The sequence below is a fragment of the Leucopleurus acutus genome (genome assembly GCF_964270905.1).
Source record: "Leucopleurus acutus genome assembly, chromosome: 11".
Classification (NCBI taxonomy): domain Eukaryota; kingdom Metazoa; phylum Chordata; class Mammalia; order Artiodactyla; family Delphinidae; genus Leucopleurus; species Leucopleurus acutus.
In genome coordinates, this window is record NC_139152.1 from 82,008,707 (window position 1) to 82,022,121 (window position 13,415).

At 35.3% G+C, this 13,415-nt stretch overlaps 1 protein-coding gene across 7 annotated transcripts in view; it reads right to left on the minus strand.

Moving 5' to 3' along the window:
- ANKS1B (ankyrin repeat and sterile alpha motif domain containing 1B) overlaps positions 1–13,415 on the minus strand; it is a gene marked incomplete at both ends in the record, with an annotated part of 1,174,646 nt that overhangs the window by 627,620 nt on the left and 533,611 nt on the right. For all 7 annotated transcript variants that reach the window (XM_082850046.1, XM_082850043.1, XM_082850045.1 and 4 more), the window contains one exon: positions 1,638–1,818. In XM_082850046.1, coding sequence (XP_082706172.1) covers positions 1,638–1,818 — 181 coding nt within the window. The remainder of the gene's footprint in view (positions 1–1,637; positions 1,819–13,415) is intronic.

The following is a 13,415-nucleotide window of genomic DNA, read 5'->3' on the forward strand; positions in this document are numbered from 1 at the left end:
CATTTCACTCTGAGTAAAAGCCAAAGTTCTTAAAATGGCCTATGTTAGGTCCTACATGACCCATCCCTCTCTTCCTTCTCATCTAAAAACATTCCATATTTCAAAGAATAGTAGTCAGATTTGACTCATCTGCTTAAGCAAGAAACTTTAGAGCTTTCCTTGAACTTTTCTTCCTCACCATCACACCTCTGATCAGTTGCCATGACCTGCTGATTACTCTTTCCTTGTATCTCTCAAATTCATTTATATTTTCCATTGCTGCTCCCTACCTCCCTACCTCCAATCTCATCTCAACTCAAATCTATCTGCTACATATTAATACTAAGGTGATGTTTCTAGTTAAATGCTAACCCATTCATATCATCCAAGTCTGTCTACCTCCAAAGGTCTCCCCCTTTACCCACCTTTTTCTGATGATTCTTAAGTGATACTTAGATTACATAATATGTTGCCTAACAAGTAGGAAGCTTTAATTATACTTCAGGCTACTTTTGAAATGGCTCTCTGTTATAATAAATTCATTGGGTCACTTATTCAAAGTGTTTTGCAGCATACAATTCGCTTGTGAGGTTGTTATGTATTAGTCTTTGTTCTATTAATACTTGACATTTTTATAAAGATTAATTTTTTGTGCATGCAATCATTTATAAAATAAACAGTAGATTTACCCATTAATTTAGATTATACTTTTAAGTCAAGAAAAAGTCAGCCACCTTGGCATGAGTACAGATGTACAGTAGGCTCTTCTTATCTTAAAACTACTATAGATTTCAAACAAAATAATATTAAAGAAGAAAAAAGAATATTAAGCAATAATGATAATACTAAGTAAGAATATTAATTTTCATAGTTTCCAAAATGCTTCACATAAATAAGCTCATTTATTACTACAACTACCCAAAGAGTAGATATTATTTCCCCTTTTCAGAGGAGCAAATTAAAGATCAGAGAAGTTAAGTGATTTGATGGAAAATATCTAGCAAATCAGTGACGGAACTGACTCAGGAACTTGTTCTCTTTCATTATATACCATGTGCTAATGCCTTTATATTCAGATGCTTAAATACAATATGTAACAAACCATCTAAGTGTAAGATAATGAAATGCTACTTTTTTAAGTAGATAAATGCCCACCTTAAACATTTTATTTTGTGAAATTAAAAGTTTTACTTTTCAACATAAAACAACTCAGCATTGTCCTTCCACATTATTACTAAATATCAGTCTATTCTAAAATTTTTGATGTAACATGGAGGTGACATATTACATTAGGAAACCATAGTAACATACTATACGAAACCATTTCAACTGTTAAAAGGTTAGATGTTGGTTCTGTTTAAAGGTCAGACCTGAAAATATGATGATGATTACATTTCTCCACACATTTTGGGTGGTGCCATTAAAGTCCTGGCATGAAACCACTATCTTTAATATCTAATCACTGAAAGGCCATTAGTGTATTCAAAGAGAATATTACACCACACTCTGACAAAAATGGTAAGCCTCTACATTGCCACACATGTAGGTGAACGAAAAACACAATGAGATTTATATGAAGATTCCTCTTACGTCCCCTAACTCATAAAGGCTTTGGTTTTAAAAGCTCAAAAATATAGCTGTATAAATGACTACTTTACCTGTATGGCCAGTTCCCTCGTTCTTGACTTCTGTGGTTGCCACAGAAGAGGTGGGTGGACTAACAGGAGGGCTGGAAGTAAAGCTTGTACACCCTGTAGATGTGCTGATTTCAAAATATTCTTGGCTGTGATTCATTCGATGAAAATCCAGAGAAGACACAATAGATGTTCGTTGTTTAGGCTAAAATAAATGAGCATGATGAGAGTATTAATACGATCATGTTCATCTTCAGCCCAATCTCCCCATCAATTTAATCTAAGTGATATTTTTCAGTTAAACTGTCTGTTTTTTATATATAAAATACTTGTGCTTCACAGAGAGACATTAAATAATCCCTTGATTAGTTAAATAATAAAAAATTGTTTAATGAAAAAATATCATGGCATAGTCGATAAAATAAGTCAGACTTTTTGTTAGATTTTCCCAGAAGACTGCAAAAATACAGTGCGCAGAATTTCTCTTAATGATCTATTCAGAATGTTGCAATTTTGAGTCACCTTTCATTCAACTAATACTTATTAAGGACTTGGCATTTGCCAGACTCTGAGGATATAGAATCTAATAATAAAAGGGCCCTTACAACACTGAAACATAATTAAGGCAGTTCCATTTTTTTTTATTCTCTATATAGTCCAAGGAATTGGTGGCATTAGATATTGTCCCCAAGTACCATATGCTGGGATTTTATCATTAGAATTAAGTAAAGTTGTATAGCACATTTTCCAGGATCTAAGAATCTACTTGGTATTTGTAGTGGAGTTTGATCTTCTTTTTTAAGGATTTAAATTAACCCCCAAATAGCAAGAAAAGTCAATTTAAACACAAAAGGTAAAATCATGGAGTAACAGCAGATATATTCTATACCCTTTATCAGTAATGGATTATTCCCTAGAGCAGTTTTCTGGTTTTTTCCACAATTTTAATTATATTCACTTTTTTTTTCCTGCTTAGTAGAGCTTCAAACATCATCCTTCAGAAAAGCTGCAGTCTTTTTGGCTCTCAGGACTGTGCACATTTCCTAAGAATTAATCCAAGTTTTCTTACTTTTTATTCTTCTTATTCATATTAATGAAATATTAACAATCTCTTGTAATGCTTGATAAGAGATTAACTACAATCGCTTTGTAATAGAGTTTATTGTACTTTACTTTCCCCAAAGTACAAATAAACTTTTGGTTTACTAACACTTTCATTGCCCTAAAATACTTGCTAATTTCATCACTGAATTCCACAATTATTTTCCTGCAGAATATTCAAGTTACCCTGTCTCTTCCAGCTCATCATGTTTTTTTTATAAAGTACACATCACTTAGTCTATAATCTAAAATAGACAATGATACTGAAATGTATTTTACAGAGCTTTTTTTACATAAGGTGTGCAGATTATCATAATATGCTTTATACTTTCACCATTGCACTATTTTTATGGGAGAGGTTGAAAGGCATATATATTGTTACACAAGAGGGTAAGTCATTTATTATTATGACACATGAACTCAGTAATGAAATTCAAATTAGTACCCACATAGGACTCAGTTGCTTTTGAAGTATGAAAGACTGGGGTTCAATGTCAGACTTGGTTTCTCATGAAATGTCTCTCCTTGGGGGTACTGAATCTCAATTCATATTCAATATTCTTTCTACTAGACTATATAACAGCAATTAAAAGGCATGGAATATGACACTGGCTGCAACGGAAACACAGGTATGTCCATCATTGTGGTTTTGTTTCATTGTGTTGTGTTTTGCTTTTGTTTCACTTTGTATAAAGGCAACAGACCAAATTTATACAATGTTCCCTCTCATAAACATTACAAGGATCAAACCAACTGATATGTATGGCTCCTTTACTTATGTGTCTTAAATACGTTTCTGAACCTTGACCACCCAACGTTTTAAATGCATGAAAAGCCCAATTTGTTATGCAATCATAAAAGCAAACAAACTATTCTTCTGCATTAATTCATTGTACAAATATTTGCTGAGTGTATACTAAATTGTGGATACCTTGGTAAGCAGTATGATAGGAATAAAATGAGTAAGCCATTGTCCCTCTTCTCCAGGTGATTATAGACTTGAAGTGGGAGGAGGGATGGTGCATGAGGGAAGAAACAAGCAATCCAAGGATTATGTGTCAGTATAGTATAGTAGAGTGATAAGCGTCATGATAAGTGGACACAAAATATAAAAGGTGAACCTCTACTTTACGGAGGGGATTAGGAAAGGCTTCCACAAGCAGGTGATTGATGGCTGAGTTGATTCTTGATGAAGCAGAGGTGGTAGGCAAACAAAAGAGGATGGGGAGAAGGAGAGCGCAAACTGCAAACAGTTCAGTATGGCTGTAGAGCAGAGTATGCTAAGGTAGTGATGGGTTCAAGCCATGAGATATTGGATGTTGCAGGGGGACAAATCATAAAGGCCTCTAATGCCATGTTAAGGAGTTTGGTCTTTAACCTGAATATTTTAAGGAACCACTGGATGATTTCTAAGCAAGAGGGTTTCATAGTTTGGTTTGTATTTCAGTAAAATCATTTGAGCAGTTTAGAGAATGAACAGGTAAGGGCAGAATTTGAGGAAGGGAGACTAATTAGGAGGATGTTACAGAATTCCAGCCAAGACATAATGGGGTCCTGAGGTAAAGCAGCTGCAACAGTGTTGGAGATAGCAGATGTTTTTAGGAGATGCTAATGTGGTTATAGCTCTTCAGATGTTGGTGTCTGATTGGATGTGTAGGTTGATTTTAAGGGAGGAGTCTAGGGTGGCTCATAGATTTCTCAATTGGGTAGATGCTAAATGATAAGGTTATTTTTGTGGGAAATACAAATGTATACACTCCTATACCAGAAGTACACAAGATATATGCTTGGATGCTATCGGGACTCAGAATAGACTTCTTAGTCTATACGGTTATGCAAATCTACATGATATTTCCCTTTCTTTCTTTGAACAGAGTACTATGATCTCACTGCATCATAGCTTCAAATAACATATCTGGAGGAAGGGAGACAGGCTAATGGAAATTCTAAAGGGAAGAAACCATTGATCATCTGACCTTATTCTTATTTGCTTCTTCAGAACTGCCTATAGGTTATCATTAGCCAGCTTCAGGAACATTGAGGCAGTGAGGAGTCATTGCCCAAAGTTCTCTGAGCATCTGAGATGATGAAAAATGAGAATCATTATATGTTAGTCATGCTCTAAGAAAGGGATCAGCAAACTATGACCTGTGGTCCAAATCTGGCCTGCCTCCTGTTTATGAAAATAAAGTTTTATTGGAATACTATGTTCATTCATTCACTTATTGTCTCTGACTGCTCTCAACACTACAATGATAGATTTGAGAAGTTGTGACACAGGCCATATTATCCACAACACCTAAAATATTTACTGTCTGGTTCTTTAGAGAAAAAGTTGGCCAACCCCTGTTTTAAGGGATCATTTTACACATCATTTTAGTGCTCAACAAAACCACAAGCTAGGTTCCCTTTTATTTCCCAGCCTTATGTGCATTTAGGTTGAGGCCATGTAACTGACTGATTGACCTGTTAGTAGAAGTGAGCCTTCTCCATCCCTCTCTTACTCTCCAGATGATGTAGTTGCAAGATGAAGTAGGGTCATTCAACCCAACTTGGGCTTTATGAGAAGTTGAAATAAACATCCTTTATGTTAAACTATTGAGATTCTGGGTTTGCCTGTGGTGGCCCTAGAACTACTTATCCTAACTAGCACAGAATGCAGTGGCTCACTTAAATGATTTACTCATGATTACATAAGTAGTTAGCACAAAGGGCTTAGATTGGAAGGAATGTTCATGTATTCAAACCTAGAGACAAGTAGATGGTGCCTCAAAACACAAAGGACAGAGGCAGAATTAAAAAGAGATATCTGGGGGCTTCCCTGGTGGCGCAGTGGTTGAGAATCCGCCTGCCAATGCAGGGGACACGGGTTCAATCCCTGGTCCAGGAAGATCCCACATGCCGCAGAGCAACTAAGCCCATGTGCCACAACTACTGAGCCTGTGCTCTCGAGCCCGTGAGCCACAACTACTGAGCCCATGTGCCACAACTACTGAGCCCATGTGCCACAACTACTGAAGCCCATGCACCTAGAGCCCATGCTCCGCAATGAGAAGCCACTGCAATGAGAAGCCTGCGCACTGCAACGAAGAGTAGCCCCTGCTCGCTGCAACTAGAGAAAGCCCGCGTGCAGCAGCGAAGACCCAACACAGCCAAAAATAAATAAATAAAATAAATAAAAATTTATTTTTAAAAAAGAGATATCTGTGTGGGGAAATAATAGCAATGGGAGAAAAGAATAAAGAGATGGTAGTGATATTAAAAATGGAAATAAAAGAGGATGGGTCTGGAATATTTGTTTAAACTTTCATTTTAATATATTCTATTTTTAAAAAACTATTCTGATGGAATCCTGCTAAGTCATTCAGTATAAGAAAAAAAAAAGTGTTTTCACAAATTCACTGAAATTACTAGTGGAATTTGCCAAGTTTTAATGTTTAAGATAAGTGGGACCTCTAAAATATCTCCCCTGCCTCCATGGTCCAGCACTCATATCTCTCTAGCTTCCAAAGGACTTGTTCCCACACATATTTACTTAACTAGAGATAGCAAACTATAGATCATGGGCCAAACCCAGGCTTCTGACTATTTTTGTAAAGCATGTGAGCTAAAAATATTTTTTACATCTTTTAATGGTTGAAAAAAATGGAAAAATAATATTAGTGACAGGTGAAAATTACATAAAACCCAAATTGCAATGTTTATAAATAAAGTTTTATCAGAACATAGTCATGCTCATTCACTTATATTTCATGCGATTGTAGCAGAGCTGAATAGTTGCAGCAGAGACCATAGGACTCACAAAGCCTATTTTATTTTCTGGTCCCATACAGAAAAGGTTGGTGATCCCTGCTATGCAGTGATTAGGGAATATCTCTGAGGACCTGAAACTGAGTAGACACATGAATGATTGTGAGTCAAGGCTAGCTACATGGAGTTGCTGGACGCAGTACAACATGGAAATGTGGGGCTCTTTGTTCCAAAAGCAGGGAAAAAAGTTTTTCCTTTATTCCATGGTCCCTCTCTAGATCTGTCATGGTGCTTTTATTTGCCACTTACTGTTGCATTCCCTTGGGCACAAGGACACTTAACAGGATGAGCGGAGACCCTCACAGGCACCCAGGGGTTTTGCCCTGCAACTCAGTACATATACTCAATCTTGACCATCCCCACACTCAGGGTCTCAGTGCTGTATCAGCAATTGGTGGGCTGGCTGGGAGCACTAGAGTTGGGGGGGTCAGGTGGCCAAGAATCCTACCTAGTAATATGGGGAGATGGCGGGAGCTGGGACCACAGATGAGCCAAGGCTCCAAGCCCCAGCACGTGATCCATCTTCCCACAGACTTCACTTACAAAATACAAATTCAGAGATAAGAATTAAGAATTTTAGACAGCTATGCAAAAGCATTAAACCCCAAGCATAGGGCCCTTCTTAGCGTGGGGCCTATTGAGACTGCACTGGTCCCACATCAATGAAGCCAGTGCCAGCTTAGTTATTACCTTAAAGGGACTAATGTGTGAATTTACTGGTGTCACATACAGGATAGCACACATCCTCTACCCTTATTTTGGATTATCTTCATCAGTCAGAACCAAGTTCCTAAGAATATCTTTATGCTGTATCAAAATATAAATGAAATACAACATTCTGATGCAATACTAAGAATTTCATAACATTACTGTAACCCAGACAGATATGATTCACATATGAATAAGATGAGAACACAAAATTCCTAACTAGAATGAGATTCAGGTAATGTGTACATTTATTTCCAAATTTTCTCTGGATTGAAACCTAAGTTTCAAATATCCACTTCTATGTTTCCTCTGCTATTTTCAAATTATTTAAACTAATGGACATTTTAAAAAATCCACTTACTTGGATTTAAGTGGATTTTAAGTCATTTGAATTCATTTAATTTAATTATAAAGGGACCTCATCAACCTCCTTAAAAAAATGTCAAATAGGACTACAGGGATACAGTGGTGTCAGCACAAAGAAAAAGTGGTGCTAACAAAAGTCAATGGCGATATTAAATTATCCAAGCAAAACCAAGGTTCAAAATGAGTTCCCAGAGAAAACAGCTGAATGTCAGAAGATTAGCGAGTGGCATCAGTAGAAATACATGGAGATGACAGACTTCCTAGACACTGGGCCCACTGATAAATTATATCAACACAAAACAATGTCCTGTCAAGTCAGTGGCAATAAAATTAGATGCCTTCTTATACTTTTTAAAATGGGGATGAGGTGGGGTGGTAAAAATGGGAAGCTAGACCAGTAGTATTTTTAGAACTTTAATCAACCTGAAATATTTTGTGTATATGGTACATGGTGACAAATTTAATTCTAAGTATTTTTTCCACCAAATGATAGCCTACTGTCCCAATACCATTACTTATTTCTTTACTGATTTGAAATGCCACCTTTATCATATACTAAATTTCCAAATATAGACTGGGTTTACATTTTTGGACTCTACTGTGTTCCCACTGATCTATTCCTGTGCTAGTAACACACTCTCTTAATAACTGTTGTGGCTTCTTCTCCTACGTCTAGAGTTCATATTAAATGGATATTGAATCTCTTTGATCTTTCTTGTTTTATATTCTGGGATATTTTACTATTTGGTGTTCTATAATTTATTCAAAAAATACTACTGACCATCAACCATGTGTCAGGCACTGTTCTAGGCTCTGGGGAATACATCAGAACAAATTAGATTAAGGCATGAAACATTTAGGCATATTATTATGACTTTAGGTATGATGATCCTATTTTTAATTTTCAATAACATTTCTTATTTTCCAAGTTAAAAAAATAACTTGTTTTCCATTAAAAAATGACCTGTTCCTAATTTTCTGAGTTCAATAATCTCCCAAATCTTTCTGAGGAAACTGATCACAATCTTTCTCTGGCATTAATTTTTGTTTTTCTCAGAGGTCATTTACTTTATTTGTTGATCTTGGTTCATCTCTTTTTGGTTGCTAATTTTCCTCAAATATCTGGTGTTCCTGGTAAACCATTTTTGTTTACCTAGGGTAATGCTTCATTTCTCTCTCCTACTCCAGTTCCCACAGTAGGGGCTTCACCTGACTTCACCTTACTGAGAGAGTTATTACCATGTGGTAGGAAAATAAAGTCAACTCTCCATGTATAAGCTGTTGAGGTGTTTTACTTGTTGGGACTAATCCCTGCCTAAATCCAACACCATTTTTTTTAACATCTTTACTGGAGTATAATTGCTTTACAATGGTGTGTTAGTTTCTGCTGTATAACAAAGTGAATCAGCTATACGTATACATATATTCCCATATCTCCTCCCTCTTTCGTCTCCCTCCCACCCTCCCTATTCCACCCTTCTAGTTGGACACAAAGCACCGAGTTGATCTCCCTGTTCTATATGGCTGCTTCCCACTAGCTATCTATTTTACATTTGGTAGTGTATAAGTCCATGCCACTCTCTCACTTCATCCCAGCTTACCCTTCCCCATCGACAGATGAATGGATAAAGATGATGTGGCACATATGTACAATGGAATATTACTCAGCCATTTGTTTTTATCTTTCAAAAGTTCCCAAATGCCTCTAATAGCATCACTCCTTGCTTTTCATCACTACTATGGATTTATTCTTATTTTTATATTTATTTTACCATGTTAATTGCATGTAAGGGTGGAGAAGATGCAAATAGTTGGGATCAGTTCAACATGATGAGTTAGAATTCTCATATTTTTCTGTCTTGATCACTTTTAAAACAGTATAAAGAAGAGATTTGACGGAGTGCAGACAATAGCTCAGTAAAGGGTAGATACTATTAAACTTTTTATTATAGATGTCATGCAAATTGGAAACAGTTTATATTTTTCTTTCTTTGTAGTTAAAGGAAAAAAACTTTAAAATGGGGTACAATTTTTTATCATGGATATAATAGTTAATATGATTAAGACTTTTTCTAAAGATATAGAACTTATCTTCAGGTAAGAAAACTGACCCCTGTCATACAACGTATTCAAACTTTAATTGGAAAGACTACATGCAGCCATGAAAGGGTAATAAAAGCTGTGATTTTTATTCTAGTTTTATTCAATACAAGTGTTAAGTAGCTCTGGAGTCAGTGTAGACACTGAAGAACCGGAGAGCCTTTGATCTCTAAACCATGAGGTTTACTCTTATAGAAGCTTCCCCCAGCATTAAAATAGTCATGACCATCTCGCAAAAAGTATTTTTTGAATTAGGCATTTCAAATATCTATGCATTAGTATTTCAAAGATGCTCAAGTCAAATTCGAATGTGTCCAAAATTAAAAATAAGGCCAGCTTTATTTCCCAAATTTAGTTTTTTTAAAAAAATTTTTTTAATGATTTGCTTCAGTTTAAGAACAGCAGGAGTTTAATTATGCAATGGATTATAGAAGACAGGTTCTGAGCAGCCCAAATGGGAAGTTCATATCACTGTGTGAGTGAAAGAAAATTTTTTTACAAATAAAGGTGCATGTTGCTTTTATTTTTACAACTTAATTTTTTACACTAGTTGTTTGGAGATAATTGTAGATTCACATGCAGTTTTAAGAAATAATACAGAGAAATTGCATGTGCACTTTTCCTGGTTTTCCCCACAGATAATTAAAACTATAGTACAACATCACAACCAGGATATAGACATTGATACAGCCAAGAAAAAGAATAATTCCTCCTGTTAACCCTTTTACAGCCACACCTACTTCTCGCCTGCTCCCATTTCCTCCTTAACTCCTGGCAACCACTAATCTGTTCTCTATTTCTATAATTTTGTCATGCCAAGAATGATGAACAAATAGAATCATACAGCATGTAACCTTTAGGGATTGGTTTTTCTCAGCATAGTAATTTTCTAGAGACTCATCCAAACTGTTGTGTGTATCAATAGCTTTTTTTTTTTAATGCTGAGTAGTATTCAATGTTTTGGATGTATCACACTTTAATTAACCCACTAAAGGACATCTGGTTTGCTTCCAGTTTTCAAGTATTAAGAATAGTGCTGCTATAAACATTCATGCACAGGTTCTTTTGGTGAACATAAGTTTTTATATAGCTGGGATGGATTCTCAGGAGTGCACATGCTGGGTAGTACGGTAGTAATGTGTTTAATGTTTTAAGAAACTGCCAAACTGTTTTCCAGATTTGTTGTACCATTCATATCCTTGCCAGCATTTGGTGTTGTTACTACTTTTGATTTTAGCCATTCTGATTGGAGTACAGTGACATCTCATTGTTATTTTAATTTGCTTCTCCTTATCTGTTAATAAATTTGAATACCTTTTCATGTGCTTATTTGCCATCTGTATATCCTCTGCAGTGACATGTCTCTCCATGTCTGTTGTCCATTTTCTAATTAGATTGATTGCTTTTACAGTGTTCAGTTTTTCTCTCATCCAATTTTATTTTGTTTCATTATTTTTTAATTGAAGTACAGTTGATTTACAATGTTGTGTTAGTTTCAGGTGTACAGCAAAGTGATTCAATATATATATTCAATATACATATTCAATATATATATATTCAGTATATATATATATATATATATATATATATATATATATATACTAAATATAGTTCTCTGCACTACAGAGTAGGTCCCTGTTGTTCATCTATTTTATATAGAGAGTGTGTGTATGTTAATCCCAACTCCTAATTTATCCCTCCCCCACCTTTCCCCTTTGATAACCATAAGTTTGTTTTCTATATCTGTGAGTCTATTTCTGCTTTGTAAATGAGTTCATTAATATCACTTTTTTTAGATTCCACATAAAAGTGATGTTATATGGTATTTGTCTTTCTCTGTTTGACTTACTTCACTTAATATGATAATCTCTAGGTCCAACCATGTTGCTGCAAATGGCATTATTCATTATTTTATGGCTAACTAGTATTCCACTGTGTATATATACCACATCTTCTTTATCCATTCAGCTGTCGATGGATATTTAGGTTGCCTCCATGTCTTAGCTATTGTAAATAGTGCTGCTATGAACATTGGAGTGCATGTATCTTTTTAGATTAGTTTTCTCCAGAAATATGCCCAGGAGTTGGGATACTGGAGCCTATCGTAACTCTATTTTTAGTTTTTAAAGAAATCTCCAAACTGTTCTCCATAAGTGGCTGCACCAATTTACAATTCTTACCAACTGGAGATTAATTCCTTGATGGTTGCATTGTTTGCATATATTTTCTCTCAATTTTCTCCCAGTTTGCATATATTGTCTTTTTGTTTTGTTTATGGTTTCTTATGTTTTGCTCTAGGAGTTTTATAGTACCCAGTATTATTACATTTAAGTCTTTGATCCATTTGGGGTGGATTTTTGTATATCATGTTAGAGAATGTTCTAATTTCATTCTTTTGCATGTAGCTGTCCAGTTTTCCCAGGACCACTTATTGAAGAGACTGTCTTTTTTCCATTGTAAATTCTTGCCTCCTTTGTCATAGATTAAACATAAGTGCATGGATTTATTTCTGGGCTTTCTATCCTTTTCCATCAATCTACCTGTTTTTGTGCCAGTACCATACTGTTTTGATTACCGTAGCTTTGTAGTATAGTCTGAAGTCAGGGAGTCTGATTCCTCCAGCTGTATTCTTCTTTCTCAAGATTGTTTTGGTTACTCAGGGTGTTTCATATTTCTATATAAATTTTAGAATTTTTCATTCTAGTTCTGTGGAAAATGCCATTGGTGATTTGATAGGGGTTGCACTGAATCTGTAGACTGCCTTGGGTAGTATGGTCATTTTTAAAATATTGATTTTTCCAGTCCAAGAACACAGCATATCTTTCCATTTGTTTGTGTCATCTTCAATTTCTTTCATCAGTGTAATAGTTTTTGAAGTACAGGTCTTTTGCCTCCTTAGGTAGGTTTATTCCTAGGTATTTTATTCTTTTTGATGCGATGGTAAATGGGATTCTTTCCTTAACTTCTCTTTCTGATCTTTTGTTGTTTGTGTATAGAAATGCAACAGATTTCTGTGCATTAATTTTGTATCCTGAAACTTCACCAAATTCATTGATGAGCTCTAATAGTTTTCTGGTAGTGTCTTTAGGATTTTGTATAGTATCATGTCATCTGCAAACAGTGACAGTTTTACTTCTTCTTTTCCAATTTGGATTCCTTTTATTTCTTTTTCTTCTCTGATTGCTGTGGCTAGGACTTCCAAAACTATGTTGAATAAAGGTGGCAAGAGTGGGCATCCTTGTCTTGTTGCTGATCTTAGAGGAAATACTTTCAGCTTTTCACCATTGAGTATGATGTTAGCTGTGGGTTTGTCATATATAGTCTTTATTATGCTGAGGTATGTTCCTCCTATGCCCATTTTCTGGAGTTTTTTTTTTTTTTTTTTACATAAATGGATGTTGAATTTTATCAAAAGCTTTTTCTGTATCTATTGAGATGATCATATGGTTTTCATTCTTCAATTTGTTAATGTGGTATATCACAATAATTGATCTGTGGGTTTCGCTAGTATTTTTTTGAGGATTTTTGCATCAGTGTTCATTAGTGATAGTGACCTTTTATTTTCTTTTTTTTGTGATATCTTTGTCTGGTTTTTGGTATCAGGGTAATTAATGGTGGCCTCACAGAATGAGTTCAGAAATGTTCCTTCCCCTGCAATTTTTTGGAATAGTTTGAGAAGGAGAGGTGTTAACGCTTGTCTAAATGTTTGGTAGAATT